This window comes from Lithobates pipiens, unplaced genomic scaffold (assembly GCF_037356315.1).
Source record: "Lithobates pipiens isolate NorthernLeopardFrog02 unplaced genomic scaffold, aLitPip1_a1.2 Scaffold_23, whole genome shotgun sequence".
Lineage (NCBI taxonomy): Eukaryota > Metazoa > Chordata > Amphibia > Anura > Ranidae > Lithobates > Lithobates pipiens.
Window position 1 is genome coordinate 58,023,025 of NW_027507785.1, and position 26,140 is coordinate 58,049,164.

Sequence of the window (26,140 nt, forward strand, 5' to 3'; positions counted from 1 at the left end):
CCCTGCCTCTCTTCCAGAACCTTCTCACTGGAAACAGAGGAGGCGCCCAAGAGCTGAGGCACATGTCAGTCACCTGCTGCTACACTAAACCACTCCTCTGCTGCCAGATCAAAAAATAACAGCCCTAGCTCACAGCATAGGCCTGCCTAAATCTACCCGCACTGGCAGAAATACACAGACACTACACTAGCACCTACCACCTACCTAAGGTAGAAGGTGCTACACTTATATAATTATTTATATAATAATAAAAAAAAAAAAAAACAGCGGTAACCAATTTTCACCAACAGAAAGCTCTATTTGTGCGGAAAAAAAAGACTGAACAATTGCCTGTTAAAGTAGCGCAGTGCTGAATAGCAAAAAAAATGCCCTGGTCATGAAGGGGGTAACCCCTCATGGAAGTCAGGTGATTATTGAGTAGTGAGCTGCATTCATTTGTGTCTTTTATATGTCTCTGTATTCGGCTTTACACATTCACTTGTGTGTGCAGTTCCCCTTTAAACAACCTTTTTCCAGCTGCATTTCCAGTTCCCGGCATTTGTTGGGTCTCTGGAGATCTCTCTTAGAATGCATTTGGAGTGATGTCTTTATTGGTTCCATTCAATCACATTAGAAATTCAGATTTTACGACTGTGGGTTTATGGAACTATATTTTATTATTAATGTGACAGTTGTGATAAGGTTTTGCGTTACACTTCAGCTCAGGATCAGTCGTCTGCTAATTTTTCCAGCCTATTAGTGACTACAGTGGGCCATGCCTGTTCAATGTGTGTCATCTGTTTGTAGCCTCTAATAGGGGTGCATGTGACAGGGTGACAACGTAGGAGTGGAAGTGGGAGAAAGGGGAAGAGTGTTGTCATCTCGTAAATCTTGTAGCAATGAAAACTTGAGAGAAGCACCAAAGTGAACTAATCTCATTTCCACAACCACATTTCCAAAGTTCAACAAATGCTCATTAAACACATAGATCTGTATTGGTGCCTATACACTTGTTGGCTGGTGTTGGTCGCTCTACTCCCACTCTTGCTGAACCTGGCGCCATCTTGTATGCATCTTGACATTTACTTACCCTAGCCCTTCTTCCGCCTTCCATGGACGTCACCAATTACTTTCAAGACCTTGTTCACAAGGGTGTAATACAACGAACAGGCTTGCTAGGGCCTTGTTTGCTTGCACAGGGATACACAAATGTTCCATACACAGGTGTTCTGGAAGAAATCACCTCCGGAGAGTTGTGGATGGTGGGCCCTGCTGGGGGCTTGGACTGCTACCTTGCTGGTACAGCCATGTGGACATTTCAGCAAGAAGACTTAGCCCTTGTACACACGGTCAGAGATTCCGACGGAATGTGTCCTATCGGACCGTTTTGTCGGATATTCCGACTGTGTGTGGTCTGTATCGGACATACTCCAACGGACCAAGTTTTCCAACTTGCCGGTAAAATTTTCTGACAAAATGCTCCTATCGGACATACTCCAATCATGTGTAGCCTACTCCGACAGACAAAGTGCCACGCATGCTCAGATCAAATTCCTAGACCAAAGCTATTGGCTACTAGCCTGAACGTAGTCCCGTCTAACGAAATAACGTCATCACGTTATGTACAATCAGATTTTCCGACAACTTAGTCCAACCGTGTGTATGCAGCATCACTTCCGGCCTCTTTCGGAATTAATCCGTCGGAATTACTCAGACGGATTTGGTAGTCGGAAACTCCGACCGTGTGTACAAGAGCTTAGGCAGGAAGGAAGGAGCGCCCGGTGTCCAGAAAAATGCAACTCTTGATGTAGGGTTCACAAAACATTGAAAAGGGAAACGTACATCAAGCCAACAAGTTTTGGGTGAATGGACTTGCCCTTTTTCGGGGATGTTTCTGCAACCTTATTGATGCCTCTGCATCATCCTCAGCCAGGCATTCTGTCAGCTTGGCGTCCAAAATGCATAAATCCTTCTGGGAACCACCCCCACCCATAAGGATACAGGAACAGCCCTGGTGAAAAGGGCGTCCATTCCCCCAAAACACGTTGTCTCTATGTACATATTTATCTTATCAATAAATGTTTTGTGAACCCTACATCAAGAGTTGCATTCATCTGGACTCCGGGCAGTCCTTCCTCTCCACCCAATTAATGTTAGATGGGATAAAGCAGCTGCACGGATACAGCCGTTTCTCCCACTTTTACAGCTTTGTAGGTGCATGGCCCCAAATTCACACTGTCTGCGTTTGGGGCCATGCACCCGCACAGATGTCAGATTGGGAGCAGCGTCTGTGTCCATGCAGCTGCTATATCCCAATTGACATATATTGGGTGGGAGGGAAGGAGTGCCCGGTGACCAGAAAAATGCAAGTCTTGATGTACGGTTCACAAAACATTGAGAAGGTAAAGGTACATCAAGCCAACAAGTTTTGGGTGAATGGACTTGCCCCTTTTCAAGGCTGTTCCTGCATCCTTATTGATCCAAAATTCAGAAACCCTTCTGGGAACCACTCCCACCCATAGGGATACAGGAACAGCCCTGAAAAAGGGGGAGTCCATTCCCCTGAAACGCTTTGGCTCGATGTACATGTTTATCTTTTCAATAAATGTTTTGTGAACCCTACATCAAGAGTTGCATTTTTTTGTACCCCGGGTACTGCTTCCTTCCCACCCAATTCCTGTCAGTTGGGATACAGCAGTTGTACAGACACACCCGCTGTTCCCAATTTGACAGCTGTGCAAATTGGCAACAGTGTTTGTGTCCATGCACCCCCCCCCCCCCCCCAATTAAAATGAATGGGATTGCCTGCACGGGGATGCATGGAACACCTTTGCATCCCTGTATGGGAAAACACGACCCTCACACGGGTGTATACTGTAGTACTCCCATGTGAATGAGGCATAAAAACAGAGAATAGGGTTTCAGTAATGCCGCGTACACACGACCAGACTTTTCGACGGACTAGGTCCAACGGACTTTCGGTCGAGTTCCGGCGGACTTTCCGAATGAACGGACTTGGACACACACAATCACACCAAAGTCTGATGGATTTGAAGGTGATGATGTACGATCGGACTAGAATAAGGAAGTTGGTTTTTGTCCCTCGGACCAGCATACACACGAACAGATTTCTCGATAGGAACTGGGTCCGGCGGAGTTCCAGCGAAAAAAATTTGAAACACGTTCTATTTCTAAAGTCCGTCAGATTTTTGGACAGCAAAGGTCCGATGGAGCCCACAAACAATCGAATTGTCTGATGGATTTGTTCCATCGGACCTTTGCTGTCGAAAAGTCAGGTCGTGTGTACGCGGCATTAGGCGAAAGTCTGTTGCCAGAGAGGACGGCTGGGGCTAGAGGCTGACATCATCCCGGGCAAGGTGCTCTGCAGATCTCATACACCAGAATGCCTAGAATGAGTGACAAGCTGACCATGTGCAAGTCTATGTCATCAGGTAAAATAATGTTCATATCTTAGCTGGGTGAACGCTATGAAGGATTTTAAAGGTATGTATGGACAGTATGTAGAATAAATCCACATATGGCGGATAGTTAATATGTTGATTCCGCTTTAATTTTTACCAAATCAGCCAAAAAAAACAAAAACATTTTTGGCTGGAGTTGGAGGTTTAACTGCAGAATGGCTTTCATAAAAATGAGATGTATATAAAATCTAATAAAAAACGAAGTTACCCTTTATAACATGTCGCTGTATTGGAAATGAGGGACGTTTGGCAGTCGTGGGCTTGTTCGAGCATTGAAGCAAATCTCTGTGGATATAGTTTTAATCAAGAAGCATAATTATGCCAAAAGGCCAAGGATTTTGGAAGGGAAGTCTCAAATGTTCGGTATAACAGGAGAGGTGCTATCAAAGGAGTTAAGGCATTTTTCTATGGACCGTCACCACACGGCTGTGTGTCTGGCAAAGTATAAAATGACCGCAATGTTGGATAAGCGTTCATGCCAAGGTTTATTAACGTCTGCAGATGACACACAGCACAATGCCAAAGGCAGCAAGGCGGCTTTACGTGTTTTATGCTGCTTATGTTTAGTGGAAATTCAATGTTTTCCTTGTTTAGTCCTGTTGAGTTCGATGTCTTATTTACCCACCTTTCGAGGCTTATGCTGGAGATGCAGCACCATCAACTTACCTTTATGGAATTGCTCACCAGACGACAGGTTCGCAAACTTGTTGCTGGTGAGTTGCCACCAGCAACAGAATCACTTCTGTGACATGGCTCTGGCTGTGTTTGATCCTGGGGCAGTTAGAGTTGAAGCACCAAGAATTATATTGGTGGCAAGGAATTAGGGAGTAATGCAAGAGTAGTTACCATAATGGGTCCACAGCTTTATCCACAGCCCCTTGCCAAAGGGTGTGGATGTGACTGCAAATAGTACATTGATATTTAGAACCTAAACTAAAATACTGAATGGTTAATACATGTTCCTGTGGAGGTGGGGGGGGGGGGGGTTTGGTGGCCGGCCACGGAACAGACAAGAAGAGAGAACACTAAGCAGACATGAATGTTCTTCTGGAGGATAGGGGGGCACTGAGCAAACATCCATGTTCCTGCGGGGGAACGTGCAGGGACAGTGAGCAGAAATGTATGTTGTTCTGGAGAATATAGATGGGGTGGGGGCACTGAGAAGACATGTATAATATACTCCTCTGGAGGATAGAGGGGGAACACTGAGCAGACATGTATGTTCCTCTGGAGGAGAGAGAGCCGGACACTAGGCGACATGTATGTTCTTCTGGAGGATAGAGGGCAGGATGCTGAGCAAACATGTATGTTCCCCTGGAGGAGAGAGGGGGTACACTGAGCAGATAAGTATGTTCCTCTGAAGCAGGGGTCTCTATTGTGGCCACTATTGTGGCCACTGGGAGTAGAAATTGTCCTGGTGTCAGTGGGAGTAAACAGTGCATCTTTGGTATTAGGGGGAGGAATAGTGCCCCATAATTGGTGCCAGTGGGAGGAATAGTGCCCCATCATTGGTGCCAGTGGGAGGAATAGTGCCCCATCATTGGTGCCAGTGGGAGGAATAGTGCCCCATCATTGGTGTCAGTGGGAAGAATAGTTGCCCTGTGATTGATGTCAGTGGGAGGAATAGTGCCCCATCATTGGTGTCAGGGGGAAGAATAGTTACCCTGTGATTGATGTCAGTGGGAGGAATAGTGTCCTGTCATTGGTATTAGTGGAAGGAATAGTGCCCCATCTTTGGTGGCAGTAAGAGGAATAGTGCACATCATTGGTATCGGTTTGAGGAATAGTGCCCATTATAGGTGTCGGTGGGAGGAATAGTGTTACATTGTTGGTATCATCGGGAAGCACAATTCTCCATTGTTGGTGTCAGTGGGAGGAATAGCTCCCCATCATTGGTGTCTGTGGGAGAATTAGTGCCCCATCGTTTGTGTCAATGGGAGAAATAGTGCCCTGTCAATGTCAGTAGCAGAAATTAAGCCCCATTGTTGGTGTCAGTGGGAGGAACAGTGTCTTGTATGAGTGGGAGGAAAAGTGCCCCAAGGGCTAGATAAAGGTGAGCAAAGGGCTGCAGTTTGGAGACCACTGCTCTGGAGTATAGAGAGGGGGGACACTGAGCAGACATGTATGCTCCTCTGGAATATAAAGGAGGCACACTGAGCAGACATGTATGTTCCTCTGGAAGATAGAGGAGGCACACTGAGCAGACATGTATGTTCCTCTGTAGGATAGAGGAGGAACACTGATCAGACATGTATGTTCCTATGGAGGAGAGAGAAAGAACACTGAGCAGACATGTATGTTCCTCTGGAGGATAGAGGGGGAACACCAAGCAAACATGTATGTTCCTCTGGAGGATAGGCGAGGAACACTGATCAGACATGTATGTTCCTCTGGAGGATAGAGGGGGAACACAGAGCAGACATTTATGTTCCTCTGGAAGATAGAGGAGGAACACTGATCAGACATGTATGTTCCGATGGAGGAGGGAGAGGGAACACTGATTAGACATGTATGTTCCTCTGGAGGATAGAGGGGGAACACCGAGCAGACATGTATGTTCCTCTGGAAGATAGAGGAGGAACACTGATCAGACATGTATGTTCCTATGGAGGAGGGAGAGGGAACACTGAGCAGACATGCATGTTCCTCTGGAAGATAGAGGAGGAACACTGAGCAGACATGTATGTTCCTCTGGAGGATAGAAGAGGAACACTGAGCAGATATGTATGTTCCTATGGTGGAGGGAGAAGAAACACTGATCAGACATGTGTGTTTCTCTGGAAGATAGAGGAGGAACACTGATCAGACATGTATGTTCCTCTGGAAGATAGAGGGGGAACACTGATCAGACATGTATGTTCCTCTGGAAGATAGAGGAGGAACACTGATCAGACATGTATGTTCCTCTGGAAGATAGAGGGGGAACACTGAGCAGATATGTATGTTCCTCTGGAAGATAGAGGGGGAGGAACACTGATCAGACATATATGTTCCTCTGGAGGAGATAGGGGGATGAGTAGCAGGGGAATGATAATGATACAGCATCCAGGCATAGGATCTTCCTTTTGTTCCATTTAAGTGGTGCGGATCTCCTGCAAGATCTTTGCTGTCACACCTGTCAGTGTACACCGCAGTGATGCCTGTATGGCATTTCTCTAGGTGGTCTGTACGATGGTGACAGCGGTGGACCATTCCTGCATAAAGTATTAAAACAGCCACATGTCTCCTTCGGAGGCCGGCGTGACAGGTTGGCACCACAGGAGCATGGCTGGGAGACACGGAAGGAGCGTTGTCACCTTTATAGCAGGAAGTGCCTGCACAGGCAGAATCCACAGGTCTTATTATAATACAAGCTGTGGATTAAAAAATATTGAAAATGACTGTGAGATTTTAGGCTTTACATGTTTTTTTTTTTTTTTACATTGTCATGCTGGTGGAATCACTAAAAGTTTTTACAGTTGATAACGCGGAGAGCGGTTTTAATTGGAGGAGGTGTTTATTAGTTGGAGTGTTTTGAAGTCTGAGTAATAAGACAATGTACTTCTTAAAAGAAAGGGACTTCCTATCGGTGCCATCTGTCACTGGCATCAAAGCCGCGCTCTTCCTCCTTCCAGACTTACGCCAGAAGGGCACTTTAACTCCATCCGCGCCTCCGCGGCTGATGTGCCCCCCTCCCTGCGCTCTGATGGCTTTTCTCAGGGAGGCGACGGTTAATATCGCATCTCCGCTAGAGAGAAGTCCTGCCAGAAGCAGCGCATTCCACCGTATGCCCAACAAACTGCCTCCTCTGGGTCCCTCTGATCCGTCGAACAATGCCAGCTCCGGTCTGAAGTTGGAGGAAACGCCATAAGACTCTCTTCTGAGATTCTATAAATCACATCCACCTAGGGCGTAAACAAGTGTTTACTTTGTAGTGCGGAGTGCTGGCCCACTTAGAGACAGAGCGCCTTTTTTTTTTCTTTTCTTTTTATATAAGTGCGCAGGAGCCGATAATGAAGACGGATGCGTGGGCGCTGCTGAACTTTGCTTGACACAGAACTTTTCATTGAAAGAATAAAGAAAAAAAGTTGGTTCTTCCAGGCTAGGAATAGGGCCTTGTGGTTCCATTGTGTCCTTGTGGTACTGGGCTCATTGGTTCGGATTCCACCATGACACTTGCATGGAGTTTGCATGTCAAGTCCAGGTTAATGCTAAGGCAGAGTTACCAAAGTTTTTAAAGCTGAAGGTAAAACTTTTTATATTTTACCTTCCTTGGTTCCTCCTCCTTATCAACATACTAATGCAACTAATTTGGAAGAAAAGGACAGAGAGAAAGGGACTATAGCGGCGTTTAACCACTTCAGCCCCGGACCATTTTGCTGGCCAAAGACCAGACCACTTTTTGCGATACAACACTGCGTCGCTTTAACTGACAATTGTGCGACGTGGCTCCCAAACAAAATTGACGTCCTTTTTTTCCCACAAATAGAGCTTTCGTTTGGTGGTATTTGATCACCCCTGCGGTTTTTATTTTTTGCGCTATAAACAAAAATACAGCGACAATTTAAAAAAAAACTCATTATTTTTTACTTTTTGCTTTAATAAATATCCCCCAAAAATATATATAAAAAACATTTTTTTCCTCAGTTTAGGCTGATACGTATTCTTTGACATATTTTTGGTAAAAAAAAAAAAATCGCAATAAGCGATTATTGATTGGTTTGCGCAAAAGTTATAGCATTTACAAAATAGGGGATAGTTTTATGGCATTTTTATTAATTATTTTTTTTATTAGTAATGGCGGCGATCAGCGATTTTTATTGTAACTGCGACATTATGGTGGACACATCGGACATTTTTGAAACAATTTTGGGACCATTTTTATTTATACTGCAATCACTGCTATACAAATGCACTCATTCCTGTGTAAATGACACTGGCAGTGAAGGGGTTAACCAGTGGGTGGCAGTGTAGGGGTTAAGTGTTCCTAGGGGTGTGTTACTAACTGTTGGGGGCTGGGCTTTCATTTAGTGAACATTGATCTCTGCTCCAATCACATGGAGCAGAGATCAGTGTCACTTGTTGCTAGGCAGAACGGGGAGATGCTGTTTACAACGGCATCTCTCCGTTCAGCCGCCCAGTGAGACATTCGCGGGTATGCCTGCGGCGATCGAGTCCACGGGTACCCGCGACTGGACTCACGGGGGTCCCAACCAGCACGCGAGCGCACTGCCGGCGGCATGCTTGCGATGGCAGGGCGGCATTAAAGATTTGAAGTACCCGGGGCCGTCTTTAAGACAGGGCAAAAGGGGCAGCTGCCCTGGGCCCTGTCATTATTGTGGGGCCCAAAGCAGTTGCCCCATATTTGCCAACTCTCCCAGTTTAAATTCCCTTGTCCCTTGAAGTTTTAGACCTGTGCTGTGTCCCGATATCCCGATAGTGTGAAGTGCTGCTACTAATGCTGCCCAGCTCTGCCCTATTGTTGTGTACAGATGACTCACCTGCAGACCCTGTGTTTACATATAAATAACCTTCATTCATATGTAAAAGGTGGTTTCATTAACATTAGTAAATAGCTGCGGCCGGTGGCATTAATATGTAAATAAAGGTGGCATTCATATGTGTATCATGCTCCCCTGCAGTGAGGAGATTTTAGGCTGTAATCTCTAGCAACCAGTCAGCAGTATTACTGTACAGTAATCTCTATCAACCAATTAACAAGCTGAAATCATTGGCTGTAACCTCTAGCAACTAATCAGTGAGCCATAATTTGTGCTGTAACCTCTAGCAACCAGTTAGTAAAAAGTAATGATATACTGTAACAGTTGGCAACTAATCACAATTGCTGCCTGATCTGATACAATAAACTGATATTAAGTCTAGCTGCTATTTATTATTTGTCTCAGAGCAGGTGGAGAGTGAAATTGCATGGGGGGCCCAAGAAATCTTTTGCCCGGGGTCCAATCAATATTAAAGATGGCCCTGGACGTACCTGTACGCCAATATACCTGCCTGTGCCATTCTGCCGACGTACATCGGCGTGTGCTGGTCGGGAACTGGTTAATAGAATGATATCATAACGATGGAAAACTCAAATACAGTAAATAGATTTTTTAACAAAACACGGAAATTTACTATTGTACAAAAGGTTGATGACATTTTTTTTTAAAAAGAGACAGTAATCAAACACTCTAATTTGTTCTGAGAAATTCCTGATGGTGGTTGTAACGAAGGTTCACTGTGGGTTGAATGTCATTCGTCATCCCAACATGTTTCGCCTATCAGGCTTCATCAGGGGAAATATGCGTCAACCAAAAAAAAAAAGCAACGCCTGGGAACCCTACAGACCCTAAGTAGATGATAATACAAGGGAAGTTGGAGAAAATAGGAAGAGGCAGCCACCACAGGGAAGCCGCAAACCAAAAGGCAATTATGCGGCCATAGCGAGCGCTCGAAAGACCTGGTAAAATCAAATACTAATGCAGCACAGAGAAACTTTTCAACACAGAGAAATCCTTCAAATGAATTTCCAGGCTCGGGGAACCCCTGCTAAAAATTCCTATATCTACAACTCATGATACATTAGTGTGCTGGTCAGTGGGAAGAATGCTCCTTACGCTTGTGGTCATTGGGAAGACCCCCTGTGATCTGGGGGATGTTAAGTGCCGATTCACACAGGGGCAAACACAACTTCAGCGTGACTTTGCAAGGCGACTTCAACGCGGCTTCAACGCGACTTTGAGCAACTTACAACACAACTTCAAGTCACCCCCAGGACAGGCGACTTTGGCTGTGGCCAATCAGAGAATAATCAGCTCTCTGGGGGGGGGTTTGCATGGGTAAACTAATTTATTTTCCTGTAAGGTCGCTTCAATATAGATGAAGAACCGACTTGGAGGCTTCCATTGAATTCTATGGGTACAGGTCGCCTAGAAGTCGCCCTGAAGTAGTACAGGAACCTTTTCTGAAGTCGGAGCGACTTCAGTAGTGTACATTAAGGCGGCTCTCATTGACTATAATGTAATTCCCATTATAGGGCTGACAAGTCAGATCACAATTCGTTGTAGTGTGAACCGACCCTTAGCTCTCATGGTAGAAGAATGTGTACAGTGAGTCCATGTTGGACAGGAACTATATTTTAAGTACAGTAAAACCTTGGTTTGAGAGCGTTTTGCAAGACAAGCAACATTTTTAACCACTTCAATACAGGGCACTTAAACACCTTCCTGCCCAGACCAATTTTGAGCTTTCAGCGCTGTCGCACTTTGAATGACTATTGCGCGGTCATGCTACACTGTACCCAAATGAAATTTTTATAATTTTTCCCCCACAAATAGAGCTTTCTTTTGGTGGCATTTGATCACCTATACGGTTTTTATTTTTTTCCCTACAAATAAAAAAATACCGAAAATTTTGAAAAAAAAAATGTTTTTTTTTGTTTCAGTTTCAAAACTTTGTAAATAAGTACGTTTTCTCCTTCACTGATGGGCACTGATGGGGCTACACTGATGGGCACCAATGAAGTGGCACTGATGAGGTGGCATTGATGGACACTGATAGGCGGCACTGATAGGCGGCACTGATAGGCGGCACTGATGGGCGACACGGATGGACACTGATAGGTGGCACAAATTGGCACTGATAGCTGGCACGGATTGGCATGGATGGGCGGCACAGATGGGCATGGATAGGCGGCACAGATGGGCATGGATAGGCGGCAAAGATGGGCATGGGTGGGCACTGATAGGCGGCACAGGTGGGCACTGATAGGCGGCACAGGTGGGCACTCATAGGCGGCACAGGTGGGCACTCAACAGGTGGGCACTCATAGGCGGCACAGGTGGGCACTCATAGGCGGCATTGGTGTTATACTGTACTAATGGATGCCAATCAGTGCCAAACAATAATGCATGCCAATCAGTGATGCCCATTGTGGGCACTGATTGGCATCCATTATGGGCACTGATTGGCATCCATTGTGCTGACCATTGGCATCCCTGGTGGTCTAGGGAGGATTACCTGTTCCCTGGTGGTCTGGTGGCGTCCCTGGTGGTCCAGTGTGGGCATCCTGGGGGGGGGGGGGGTGTGCTGATAATCGATCAGCACAGACCCCCCCTGTCAGAGGAGCAGCCGATCGGCTCTCCTCTACTCGCGTCTGACAGACGCGAGTGAGGAAAAGCCGACCACCGGCTCTTCCCATTTACACTGTGATCAGCCGTGATTGGACACGGCTGATCACGTGGTAAAGAGTCTCCGTCGGAGACTCTTTACCGAGATCGTAGTTGCCGGGTGTCAGACTGACACCCCGCAACAACGATCGCCGCGATGCGTGCCCCCGGGGGCGCGCAGCGGCTCATAATCCTGAGGACGTCATATGACGTCCGGTCAGGATTATGAAACCACTTTGCCGCCGTCTATTTGTAATAGGGCGGGCGGCAAGTGGTTAAATACATTTTGACTTGATATACAAGTAGCGCCATGTCACAACTGAGTATAAAAGAGAAGAGAGGTGCCTCTAAGTGTAGCAATATGGTTACATTTAATGAAGGTACAGTATTTAGCAACATATTGCTACACTTAGTGGCGACTCTTCTCTTTTATACTCTGTAGCTCCTGCTGGATTTTGCTTGTAGTCACCTTCCATTTGGATGGACATTTTATGGTTACACAACCGATCACACTGCTATAATCTTTTTATATGGACTATAAACTGAAGTACCTATGAATAAATGGTTGTGGAACGAATCATTTGAGTTTCCATTATTTCTTATGGGGTAATTCGCTTTCATATAAAAGTGCTTTGGATTACAAGCATGTTTCTGGAACAAATTAGGCTGGCAACCCAAGGTTTTAATGTATTTGCAAACCTCAGACATGAAATATGAACAAAGCATATCCCTCTATAGCAGTGATGGTGAACCTTGGCACCCCAGATGTTTTGGAACTACATTTCCCATGATGCTCATGTACTCTGCAGTGTAGTTGAGCATCATGGGAAATGTAGTTCCAAAACTTCCAGGGTGCCAAGGTTCGCCATCACTGCTCGATGGCCCCTTTCACACTGGGGCGATGGGTCCGTCTGCGGTAGACCCCTTTCACACCCTTTCACACTGGGGAACTTTGCAGGGACTACAGCACTAAAGATAGCGCATGCAAATCGCCCTGAAAGAGCCGCTGCTGTCTCCAACGTGAAAGTCCAGAGGGCTTTCACACTGGAGTGGTGCGCTGGCAGGACGCTAAAAAAAGTCCTGCTAGAAGCATCTTTGGAGCAGTAAAGGAGCGGTATCATTTGCCTGAGGAAGCCAATGGTTTGGCGAAACATGTAGGAGCTGATATCTCAAATCACAGGCTAACACAAGATCTATGGCTGTGGGATACCCATTGTATCAACTTTTGTTTGTGTCATATTGTTTGTACTTGTTCAGTGTTTTTGCATTTTTGTCATTAAAATAAAATTATATCGTTAAATATTTTTTATACATATATAGTGTCCCTGTAGTTTTTGGCACCGCGATAATCCCTTTCCTCCTCCTTCTCACAACAAATCCAGTAACAGGGATGAGGTGCCGTATTCATTGAGGTTCTTCCAGCCACACCCCCCCCCCCTTTCTCCTACTCCTGCACTGTCCACAAAGCTTGCAACTATCCACCAGCCAGCTGCTCTGACATGTGTCAAGCACTGACACCCATACCCTCCCGGGCGGCATGTGTCCAGCAATCCCCCCGTGCGGCTCTCTGCTCTGACATGTAACTTGTGTCCAGCAACCCCCCTCCAGGCGCTCTCCACTCTGACATGTGTCCAGGCAGCCCACCCCCCTGAGCGGCTCTGAGTCTGGCACTCTGACATGTGTCCAGCACCCCCCGTGAGCCTGCATTGATTGGCAGTGGTAAAGCGGCATTGATGGGCACAGGTGAGACTGTATTTGATGGGCAGAGGTGAGACTGTATTTATTTGATGGGTGCTGGTGAGGCTACATTTGATGGGCACTGGTGAGGCTGCATTGATGGGTGCTGGTAGGTTGCATTGATGGGCGCTGATGAGGCTGCATTTGATGGGCGCTGGAAAGGCTGGGTTGATGGGCGTTGGTAAGCTGCATTGACAGGCGCTGGTAAGGCTGCGTTTGATGGGCGCTGGTAAGGCTGCGTTTGATGGGCACTGGTGAGGCCGCATTTGATGGGCACTGGTGAAGCTGCATTTGATGGGCACTGGTGAAGCTGCATTTGATGGGCACTGGTGAAGCTGAATTTGATGGGCGCTGGTGGGCTGCATTTGATGGGCACTAGTGAAGCTGCATTTGATGGGCGCTGGTGGGCTGCATTTGATGGGCACTAGTGAAGCTGCATTTGATGGGTGCTGGTGGGCTGCATTTGATGGGCGCTTCATTAAAAAAGTAGGGTTTACATGGGTAGGGAAAAGGAGGTAGAGTCAAGGGTGGAGCCAAGGGGGTGGCAAAATGAGGCTTCGCCTAGGGAGTCAAAAATCCTTGCACCAGCCTTGGAGCCGACGGGGGTGGCTGGAGTATCACGGCGAAGCTGCAGCAGGGAGGTGAGTATAGTGGTTTGTTTTTTTTTCAAAACCCAGAAATTCTTTCATTAGCTGTTTCACGTCGGAGTCTTTTTGGAAAGTTTTCTTCTAAGCATTGCAACCAAAAGCAAACAGCGGACTAGTTTGTAGTTTGTTTTGAGCTGTCGGCACTTCATCTGAAACTGAAAGTTTATCTGTTGAAAGCCGAGAAAGGCATCATATGTATTGTGCCATCTGTCGCTGGCACCGCAGCCCTGCAGTCTGTTCTATCAGAGGAGAGGACAGACACTGGAAACAATATAATCCTATCAGACGTATGTCCTTTTCCTGCACAGAAGACAGTTTAATATACCGCAAATATTATTTTTATATAGTTTAATATCTCACAATGGGCCGGATTCGTCCAGCCGCCATGTCATTTATAGCGTGCTGGAAGTGGCACTCCGAGCCCTTACCCAGGCTTCTGAAACATAAACGTGTACAGCTTGATTTATAGGAGCGGGGAAAGCTACAAAAATCCACATAAGTTATTAATACGTGAAATGTTTGCCTTGCGATTTGAGTGTCAAATTCTAAAAAGCTTTTCACTCAGTAAAAAGAAGGAAACTGGAGTTATAGTGGCCATACGTGCTTTGATTTCAGTATCCAATCAATGTGTGATTCAATCAAAATGATCAAATCTGCAAGTGATTGAATAGCCATAACTTCTCTTCCGATCGACTTTGACTCAATTTAGATTGGATTTGATCGAACAAGGTCGCTCAGCAAGGACAGAAAATTATTGATCATTTTAACGTCATGACCTCAGGTTCTCCAGCGCGTTTCGTCAGATACGACGTGCCCCCGATGATGTCAGATGGGGAGAGGTGGGGATGTGAGTTGTGCAATATCTTCTACTACTTTTTTGTGCATTCCAGTATCATTTCAGCCCATTCAAATAACTGGGCTGCAAAACCGCACTGCAGAGGAATGCACAGGAATCACATAGAAATGCGCTCTGTGATTCTGGTGTGATCCGGCTCTTAAAGAGAAGTATAGCCAAGCTTTTTTGATCATACTTCTCTTCTGGGTCACAGGAGTGGACTTGTGATCTCCTGTGATCCAGAATGAGCTGACAGCGGGCTAAAATCCACTATTGACTGACAGGTTTGATCGTACAGGGTCGATCAGTAAGGGAAGAAAATTATTGATCATTTTCGTTTATGAGTCTCAGAACCTGAATCCCCTGCTGGTGGCACTGTGCTTCCCAGAGTGGGAGGTTGTAGTTTTGGTGTCCACCATCGGGTATCTCCCAGCAGCCAGCTCGTTCTGGTAATTTTTTTCCACTTTATGCTGGCTGCTGGGAGGGTATTTAGCTCCTCCTCTACTAGTGCCTCTCTCGTCAGTGTTTTGCTTTGCTGCCAGATACTGCTAGCCATTAATCCTGCTCCTTCTCTTGATCGTGCTCTTTGCCTTGTATCTATACCCTGAACCCCGCTGCCCTGTTTCTACTTCCACTTGTTCCTGAGCCCAGTTTTGTTTCCTCTTATTATGTTCCCTGCACCTCCAGTTTTAGCCTGCTTTTCTGTGTTCCACATTCATATATCTTATATATAGTTAGGCTTGGTGTTACTTTGTTAGGTTGTTTTTTTTTAGGTATTCTGACACATTTTGGTTTTATTGTAAAAAAAATACTACTTTGGTTTGTTCAAAGTGCAGCTACTCAGATTTGGCTATCCCTGCTGCTGATTCCTGACAATAAGATTACTTGGTGGAAACAGAGATGCGATCGATAAATTATGATCATACGTTTTGATCGTGTCTTAGCCCCTTTATGAATGCCCAACAACAAAAAGGCTGAGCTGTCTATGGCATCTTGGTCCAGGCTAAAGATCAGCAGCCGGTGGGACCAACTTCTGATCATGTGACCACAGTGGTCATGTGATGGATGATTCTTCATGCTCCCCTCAAACTGTTTAGGGAGCTGCTGGGGTGAGTGAGAAGGGGTTAACCATTGATCAAATTCAACTACCCTGTGTTTGACATATAACTCAAACGGTTTCCCTGATGAAGTCACGTTCCCCTGACGTAACGCGTAGGGTGTGATCGGAAGCAGACGTGGACCGGAGGTGACAATTGTGGTAGTGCATCCAGGTACACATATATGTTTTGTTGCGATTTTGCTAGTTTTTAAAATGTGAGGGCAATTCTATTACAATAAAGTGGTTATTACCAGTATACTGTGCTATGGGAGGTCTTTCTTTATCTTTCCCCTACATGGGCAAGGCAAATATGGCTGCATGAATATGCAAGAGTCTTAAAGGTACCTTACCCTGTATATTGCTTGGAGATACTGGGAATCATACTAGGGTGGTCCCTAGTGGGCAGGAGGCATTGGAGGATCCAAGGTATGGAGAAACCCTGGTGGATTAATACTTACATGCTTGACTACATCATTGTGGAGGTGAGAGTTCTGTGAGCACAGAGGTGACACAAGGGTTTCATTCATAGAAGCACATTGGGAAGTTGTTATTGGTGTGGGTGTTCTGTCATCATGGAAGAAGGCATTTGTCGCTGTTATAGAACCTTTGAAAGTTAAAAGAAAAACTGTATATCAAATATTTATACAGCGTTGCACATTGATGTTGTGGATTTATCTCCGTTTTGTTAGGACTGTGTTATTATTGTGTGCATTGAGTTGCATAGTGCACAGCATTTACTATTAAGGTGGACATCACTATAATTGCTTTATTATTAGTCTGGAGAAGTGGGCATTCCCTATGCAGATTTTATTTGCATGCAGACCATTCTGTGATGCTGATCCTCCACGATTGAAAGAACTAAAATCCAGTGTATAGAAGAGGGACAGTCAGGCTAGGGGAGAAAGGTCTAGATCTGTGTACTCCAAACTGTGGCCTGGGGGCCAGAGGTGGCCCTTTGCTTGCTTTATTCTGGCCCTTGAGGCATTATTCCCCCCACTGTAAGCATTCTTGGGTCACTATTCCTCCCATTGATACCAAAGATGGAACACCATTACTCCCACTGACACCAACAATTGGACACTATTCCTCCCACTGACATCAATGATGAGGCACTATTGTACCCACCAGTGCCAATGATGGGGCACTATTGTACTCACTGGCACTGTTGATGGGGCACTATTCCTTGCACTGATACCAATGATGAGTCACTATTCCACCCAGTAAAACCAATGATATAACACTATTCCTTCCACTGATGACAATAATTGGGCACTATTTCTTCCACTGACTCCGATGGATCACTATTCTGAAGGTGAAACCAATGATAGGTTGCTATGCTTCCCACCAATGATGGGGCACTATTCCTCCCATTGATACCAATGATTGGGCACTATTTCTCTCACTGATGCCAATGATTGGGCACTATTTCTCCCACTGACACTGATGATGGGGTGCTATTCCTCCCACTGACACCAATGATGAGGCACTATTCCTCCCAATGATGAGGCACTATTCCTCCCACTGACACCAATGATGAGGCACTATTCCTCCCACTGACACCAATGAGGGGGCACTATTCCTCCCACTGATACCAATGATTGGGTACTATTTCTCCCACTGACACCGATGATGGAGCACTATTCCTCCCACTGATACCAATGATGGGGCATTATTCCTCCCACTGACACCAATGATGGGGCACTATTCCTCTAATTCATACCAATAATGGGGCACTATTTTCTCCCCCTAATACAAATAAAGGGGCATTGTTTACTCCCACTGACACCAGGACATTTCCCTCTTCCACTGGCCACAGTCCAGCCCCCTCTGAAGTTTGAAGGACAATAAACTGGGCCCTTTCCTTAGAAAATTTGGAGACCCTTGTTATAGATGATGCTGCATGTCCTTCAACAAGGAAATGAGATGGGCTTTATCTGATTGCTGCAGCTTCTAATGCACATTGTGAGAAGCTCCCCATTGATTTCAATGGGCAGGAGCGGTGTATACACCGCTCCAAAGATGCTGTTTGCAGGAGCGTTTTTAACATCCTGCAAGCGCACCACTCCAGTGTGAAAGCCCCCGGGGCAGCGGCTGTTTTAGGGTGCTAGTTTTAGTGCCTGTGTGAAAGGGGTCTATGAGTAGCTCATCATGATAAAGGCAACCTGTACTCCTGGTTTGCTGTGTAGGAGTCCTGCAGGTGGCTCTCTCTGTATCGCATTAGACAGCTGCTGCTGACGGCTCGGCTCGTGTCCATGGACCTGTCACACTTAATCAGCTCTGAGAATGCTCTGCGCCCGCCATGAAAGTAAAGGTCATCCATTCATCCCAGCTGTGATGGAAGGAGCAAGCGACCCTTCCCACCCCTGACCCAATCTGGCTGGAATAATGATCCAGACTTATGTCAGTTTTTTTAAAATACCAGATAGAAGAGATGTGTAGTGGACATTTATTAGTTAACAATTTACAGAACTAAATAGTATTTTATACAGTATATTGTGATGTATGAAATTGTTTACTTTGTGTTTCTGATCTTACAGTACATCAACGTGAATGCAAAGCCTAACAATGAGCTGCTCTTATTTGCTCCCTTTTAGGATCCTTTTACACAGGTGTTTAGGGGGGCAGTAAAAAGGGGCAGTTGATCCAGGTGTCTAGGGGGGCAGTAAAAAGGGGCATTTAATCTACGTAACCTGGGAGGGCTGACACAACTTGACCACAAAAATGCTGCGTGTTGTCAGATCACTATACTTGCAGGCTCTTTAAGGCTGGATTCACACCTATGCCTTTTTAGGCTGGATTCACATCTATGCAGTTTTAGGCTCGATTCACACTAGCGCGTTTTTTGATGCATTTTGCATTTTGCAGAAATGCAATGAAATTTTTTAACATGGGTTCCTATGGAACAAGTTCACATCAATGCATTTTTGTGCCTCTGCGTTTTTTGGAAAGGGTCGGGGACTTTTTTTCATGCAAAATGCAGCGTTTTGCATGTAATTGAAGTCAATGGACCTGCATCAAAAACGCAAGTACCGCGTTTTTTCAGCGATTTTGCCGCGATTTGCGTTTTGCGTTTTTTCGTTTCATTTTTTTTTCACTGTATATATCTGGTTGCTAAGCAACCACAGTGTAAAAAAATAACCCGCAAAATCGCGGTAAAACACGTATCCAAAAACGCGGCAAGCACCCCAAAAAGCACTGCAAAAACGCTCAAAAGCAACATGCATAGATGTGAATCGAGCCTTAGTGCCTTTTGCATTTTGCAGATTTGCACTACAGTCCACGGTTTCCTATGGAACACGATCTTTAGTGCAAATCTGCAAAATGCAAAAAGCACTAAAAATGCATAGGGGTGAATCCAGCCTTTGTGCTTTTTGCATTTTATGGATTTACACTACAGAACGTGTTCCATAGGAAACCATGTTAAATGGACTGTAGTCCAAACCTGCAAAATGCAAAAAGCACTAAAACTGCATAGGGGTGAATCCAGCTGGATTCAACTCTATGCAGTTTTAGTGCTTTTTGCATTTTGCAGATTAAGGCCTCTTTCACACTGACGTCCCGTTCAGGCCCGCCTGTCAGTTTTTCAGGCGGACCTGAACGGGTGCTCCATAGAGCTCTATGGAGCGTCGGATGTCAGCGGTGACATGTCCGCTGACATCCGACCCGCTCCGATCCGAAAAAGTGTAACGGAGGAAAAAGCTATTTTTCCATCCGTCTGCGGATCGGATCGGGTGACGACGGGCACTGCGGTCCGTCGTCATCCGATCTCCCATAGGGGAGAGCGGCGCTGTGACAGGTCCGTCCCTGCGCAGTGTGCAGAGACGGAGCTGTCATCTCCCTGCTCAGCGGGGATCGGCGGAGTGATCCCCGCTGAGCAAACGGATATCCACGGGGCGGATCAGAACTGATCCGCCCCGTGTGAAAGGACCCTTAGACTACAGTCCATTTAACATGGTTTCCTATGGAACACGTTCTGTAGTGCAAATCTGCAGGTGCATTTTGTGCTTTTTTTCAATAGGCATCTTTAAACCATTGAAGTCTATGGAACCAAAAACCAGGAAAAAAAAAAAAATCCTGGCCCTTTCCATAAAATGAACAGATGTGAACCACATCCATAGGAAACCAAGTTAAATGGACTGTAGTGTGTGTCTGAAAAACGCTCTAAAAAATGGTGTGAACCAGGCCTTATTGAGAATTCCAAAAAATAATGCACACATTTTCAAAAAGCAAAAGTGTAAATGAATCAATTAATTAATTTTTTTGAAATTTTTAGCATTTTAATCTGCAAAGCATTACAGCCGTGATCGAGGGTGCAATGCTTTTGCTCCTGCAGACTCGTGATCCAACTCGGACTTTCAATTATGGAGCCAAAAGAAATGTCATTGGATTACAAGTGCTCCATTCAAAACTACAGTCCCTCTGCCATGGCGGAAGATGGGACCTGTAGTTTTTTAATTTGTGGATTCCTGTGAATGAGTGACGTGGCTGTGCCGGCGAAGCCACACACAACTGTGCCAATTGCAAATTTGATAGAGGCCGGTGGGAAGAAGAACCCCTATATTCTGTAATAAGGAGGGTTTTGTGGTGGTGTGGGGGTCTATGGACACCCCCTAATATGGGTGTCACATGAAACATGACTGGAGATGCCATATTATTTTTTTTTAAAGGGATAAAACGTGGAGGCATGTGCATGTATTATGGAGATGTACTGCATTTTTTTAAATAATAATAATAATAATTAGATTAATAATAATTATTATTATTATTATTAATACTAATGCTATTGATAATATATATTTGTTTATTTTGCCGTGACATACACTTCAACGCATCTTTGAAGATCAGTGATGTAAACATTTTATCTCGCCTCACAGGTGACAACTGTGAAGTGGACAGCGGCTCAGGACGGTGTGTGCCCGGGGTCTGCAGGAATGGGGGGACTTGCACCAATCTGGCGGAAGGAGGATTCACCTGTCAGTGCCCATCTGGAAGCTTCGAAAAGCCATACTGCGAGCTGTCCACGCGTTCCTTCCCTCCGAAGTCGTTTGTCATGTTCCGGGGTCTGCGGCAGAGATTTCACATGAGTCTGTCACTAACGTAAGTGCCACCGTCTGTCCCCAATGTCCATGTGATAATGAGGAGGTCTGTGCTGGTGTGCAGGGTGACTGTCTTACTACTGAGGTCTTAGATGCTTATTCATTCGCTTCCGTCTCTTATGGGTTGATAAGGATTTCCTTTCTATCTTTTTCTTCCTTTTTTTTCCTTTTCTTTCTTTCTTTCTTTCTTTCTTTCTTTTTTCCTTTTCTTCCTTTCTTCCTTTCTTTCTTTCTTCCTTTTCTTCCTTTTTTTTCCTTTTTTTTCCTTTTTTTTTTCTTTCTTTCTTTCTTTCTTTCTTTCTTTCTTTCTTTCTTTCTTTTTTCCTTTTCTTCCTTTCTTTCTTTCTTTCTTTCTTTCCTTTTCTTCCTTTTCTTCCTTTTTTTCCTTTCTTTCTTTCTTTCTTTCTTTCTTTCTTTCTTTTTTCCCTTTCTTTCTTTCTTTTTTCCCTTTCTTTCTTTCTTTTTTCCCTTTCTTTCTTTCTTTCTTTTTTCCTTTTCTTCCTTTTTTTCCCTTTCTTTCTTTCTTTTTTCCTTTTCTTTCTTTCTTTCTTTCTTTTTTCCTTTTTCTTTCTTTTTTCCTTTTCTTTCTTTCTTTCTTTTTTCCCTTTCTTTCTTTCTTTTTTCCTTTTCTTTCTTTCTTTCTTTTTTCCTTTTCTTTCTTTCTTTCTTTTTTCCTTTTCTTTCTTTCTTTCTTTCTTTTTTCCTTTTCTTTCTTTCTTTCTTTCTTTCTTTCTTTCTTTCTTTCTTTTTTCCTTTTTCTTTCTTTCTTTCTTTCTTTCTTTTTTCCCTTTCTTTCTTTCTTTTTTCCCTTTCTTTCTTTTTTCCTTTTCTTTCTTTCTTTCTTTTTTCTTTTTTCCTTTTCTTCCTGTCTTTTTTCTTTTTTCCTTTTCTTTCTTTTTTCCTTTTCGTCCTTTTTTTTTCCTTTTCTTCCTTTTTCCTTTTCTTTCTTCCTTCCTTCCTTCCTTCCTTCCTTCCTTCCTTCCTTCCTTCCTTCCTTCCTTCCTTCCTTCCAATATATGGCCAAGAGTTTGCGAAGCTTGACCATCACACCTACTATATGGCCCAAAGTTCGTGGACATTCATCCGTATTGTTGAGTTGCGGTGTCAATACTACAACATACAAAGACATTGTAGGCAATTGTGCTATTCCAGATTTTTGGTAGTGGTTTGGGGGAGACCCTTTTCTGTTCCACCTTGACTGTACCCCTATGTCGGCTCTATAAAGACATGGTTTGACCAATTTGTTTTTGAAGAAATTTGAGGGACCTACACAAAGCCTCAACCCTACTGGAGACCTTCTGGAATATATTGGGACAGCTGTGGCAAGCCATCATCACTACCTGACCCCATGAATACTCTTTTGACTGGATAGGTACAAATTCCCATATTTATACTCTAAATTCTTGAGAAAAGCCTTCCCAGAAGAGTGAAGGGCATTTAGCCTAAAGGCAGAAGGTATTTTTACCATAATGCATTCTATATTACGGTAAAAAACCCTCTGGGTTCAGCTCCCCCTTATTCTTACCAGAGCCCCATCTCAATCCAGTGATGTGCCTGAGAGCAGAAGCTCTCCTGGATCTCTCTCTCCTCATTGGATCATACGGCAACGGGAGCCATTGGCTCCTGCTGCTGTCAGTCAAAGCCAGTGAGCCAATTAAGAGAGAGGGGTGGGCGGGGTCCAGTTGCGCTTTGTGTGTGAATGGACAATGTCCATTCACAATAGCGTGGCTCGGGAGCAAGAGGCTTGCTATTGGGGGCATTTAGCAGGGGATGGGAGCCAGAACCGCCAGCGGGGGACCCAAAAAGCAGAGGATCAGGGCTACTCTCTGCAAAACCACAAAGCAGGTAAGTATAACCAATTCCATATTAACGTCCATGATTGTGGAATTAGATACCCAACAAGTTCATATTGGTATGATGATCAGGTGTTCACAAACTTGGCCATATAGTGTATGTAATGATGAGAGTTGCTTAATAAACATACTTTAAGTGGTTGTAAAGGCTGAAGGTTTTTTTTTTTTTTACCTGCATTCTATGCATGAATGTAAAATCCCTTCTGTGTGCTGCTCCCCCTATTACTCACCTGAGCTTTCTTTCGATCCAGTGATGTACACGTGAGCCTTGGCTGTCCCGGGACTCCCTCTCCTCATTGGCTGAGACAGCAGCGGGAGCCAATGAGGAGAGAGTGGGGGGGTCCGAGCCACGACTCTGAGACTTATGGGCACATAGAACAGGGATTGCCAGCACACACCATAGCAATTGGCTTGCTATTGGGGGCATTGATCAAGGGGGAGGAGCAGGGGACACAAGAAGGGGATTCAGACTGCTCTGTGCAAAATCACTTAAAAGAGCAGGTAAGTATAACATGTTTGTTTTTTGCTTTTTCTGAGGGTTCATGTCCCCACTATCTCTGAGGGCTCATGTTACCACTGTCCCCGGGGGCCCATGTTCCCACTATCTCTGAGGGCCCATGTCCCCACAGTCTTAGAGGGCCCATGTCCCCACAGTCTTAGAGGGCCCATGTCCCCACAGTCTTAGAGGGCCCATGTCCCCACAGTCTCTGAGGGCCCATGTCCCCACTGTCTCTGAGGGCCCATGTTCCCACTGTCTCTGAGGACCCATGTTCCCACTGTCTCTGAGGACCCATGTTCCCACTGTCTCTGAGGGCCCATGTCCCCACAGTCTCTGAGGGCCCATGTCCCCACAGTCTCTGAGGGCCCATGTCCCCACAGTCTCTGAGGGCCCATGTCCCCACAGTCTCTGAGGGCCCATGTCCCCACAGTCTCTGAGTGCCCATGTCCCCAGAGTCTCTGAGGGCCCATGTCCCCAGAGTCTCTGAGGGCCCATGTTCCCAGAGTCTCTGAGGGCCCATGTTCCCAGAGTCTCTGAGGGCCCATGTTCCCAGAGTCTCTGAGGGCCCATGTTCCCAGAGTCTCTGAGGGCCCATGTTCCCAGAGTCTCTGAGGGCCCATGTTCCCAGAGTCTCTGAGGGCCCATGTCCCCACTGTCTCTGAGGGCCCATGTCCCCACTGTCTCTGAGGGCCCATGTCCCCACTGTCTCTGAGGGCCCATGTCCCCACTGTCTCTGAGGGCCCATGTCCCCACTGTCTCTGAGGGCCCATGTCCCCACTGTCTCTGAAGGCCCATGTCCGTTATAGAGAAGAACCAGTAATGGAAATCCTCCTAGCTGGTTACCAAGTCCATTGTTTGCTCTTCCAGGCTAGTCTTTGTTGATTTGCCCGGCGTATCTTCATTCAAACAAAGCTGCAACATACCCATTAACCTTAAAGCAGAGTTCTGGTACCCCATCTATTGCTGGTAGGGCATGCTGATTTCTGTAGTTCCACAAGCTGCAGGCTCTCTGCTTTATATCACCCCAGTCCTCCCCCCTGGTGTGTTCACTTTGCCTGCACTCCTCTCTTCTCCCTGCCCCTCCTTCGCACCCGAATGAGTTCTTTATTCATTAAATTAGAATTGATCAGATTGTGATGATGTCACAGAGAACGGTTGCACCCGCCAATCAGAGACCCGCGCCTGGCTTCTCCATCTGTCAGGAGGGGAATTACCTCATCCAAGGCAATGAGTAATGAATCTGCCGCAGTCATTTTGCTAAGTAGCTGCTCCCTGTTCAACTGCAAGCCTTAATGGTTTTCACTGGAAAAAAAAAAAAGACATTTCCTTTAAACGTCGCTGATCTGTTCAGTCTAAAGTCGTAAACGCCACGACCGCTGCGAAAATCAAGGGACGTAAAAGATGAACTTTCTGAAGAGGTTCTATAATCATATTATAATAATTAAGATTCTGATTATTAAAGCTGCTAAAAGAAGACCCTTCGGCTTCAAGCATACTCTAGGCAGATATAAAAGACAGAAATTAACCACTTGCTGACCCAGCCTTTTTCTGACATCTGTTGCTTACAAATTAAAATCAGTATTTTTTTGCTATAAAATGACTTGGAACCCCCAAACATTATATATATATATATATATATATATATATATATATATAATATATATATATAAAAAATATTTTAGCAGAGGCCCTAGAGAATAAAATGACGGTTGTTGCAATATTTTATGTTACACTGTAGCGATCTTGAAAACGCAATTGTTTTTGGGAATAAATACACTTTAATGAATTAAAAGATGTTATGGCGAGTAAATAGATACCTAACATGTCATGCTCGTGGAATGGCGACACACTTCGGTACTTAAAAATCTCCATAGGTGACGCTTTAAAATTTTTACAGGTTACCTGTTTAGAGTTACAAAGGAGGTCTTGTGTTAGAATTATTGCTCTCACTCTAACGTTCGCGACGATTACCTCACATGTGTGGTTTGAATGCCATTTACATATGCGTGCGTGACTTACGTATTGCATTCACTGCTCACGAGCATGGAGGGATGGGGCTCTTAATTTTTGTTTCTTATTTATTTTACCTTTTATTTTTGCACTGTCACTTTATTTTTTATTTTTTTTTAATCCCTTTTATTCTTATTACAAGGAATGTAAACATACTTTGTAATAGAAATAAACATGACAGGTGTAACGACATATTCGTCGACCCATCGCAGTTTGCCACGGAAGTGGCGTTCCGTCGCCACCATCTTGCTACACCCCACACTCATCCACAGTAAGGAAACACTAAGAAGGGGTAAAGCGGACATGTTGTTACACCCAGCGGAGTTTTGCATTTTACACGTATTTATAACAGTAAAGTCAGTTTATATAGTGAAATACAGGACTTAGAACCTTGTCTGACTACTTAGATCTTGAATTTTAAAAGCAGTGGCAACCATGCTCATCTCACAGGTTAACTAATCTGACAGAAGTTCGCTGCTTTTAAAATTCAACATCTAAGCAGTCAGACGGAGTTCTAAGTCCTGTATTTCACTATAGAAACTCACTTTACTGTTATAAATACATGTAAAATGCAAAACTCTGGTGGGTGTATGTGTGGGATTATAGTGTGGGGGTTGTTTTTCAGGGGTTGGGCTTGGCCCCTTAGTTCCAGTGAAGGGAACTCTTAAGGCGTCAGCATACCAAGACATTTTGGAGAATTTCATGCTCCCAACTTTGTGGGAACAGTTTGGGGACGGCCCCTTCCTGTTCCAACAT

General features: G+C 45.0%; 1 protein-coding gene across 1 annotated transcript in view; it reads left to right on the top strand.

Moving 5' to 3' along the window:
* Positions 1–26,140, top strand: part of CELSR3 (cadherin EGF LAG seven-pass G-type receptor 3) — a 256,060-nt gene that overhangs the window by 112,549 nt on the left and 117,371 nt on the right. Inside the window, exon 3 of the mRNA XM_077451691.1 lies at positions 20,801–21,023. Coding sequence (XP_077307817.1) covers positions 20,801–21,023 — 223 coding nt within the window. The remainder of the gene's footprint in view (positions 1–20,800; positions 21,024–26,140) is intronic.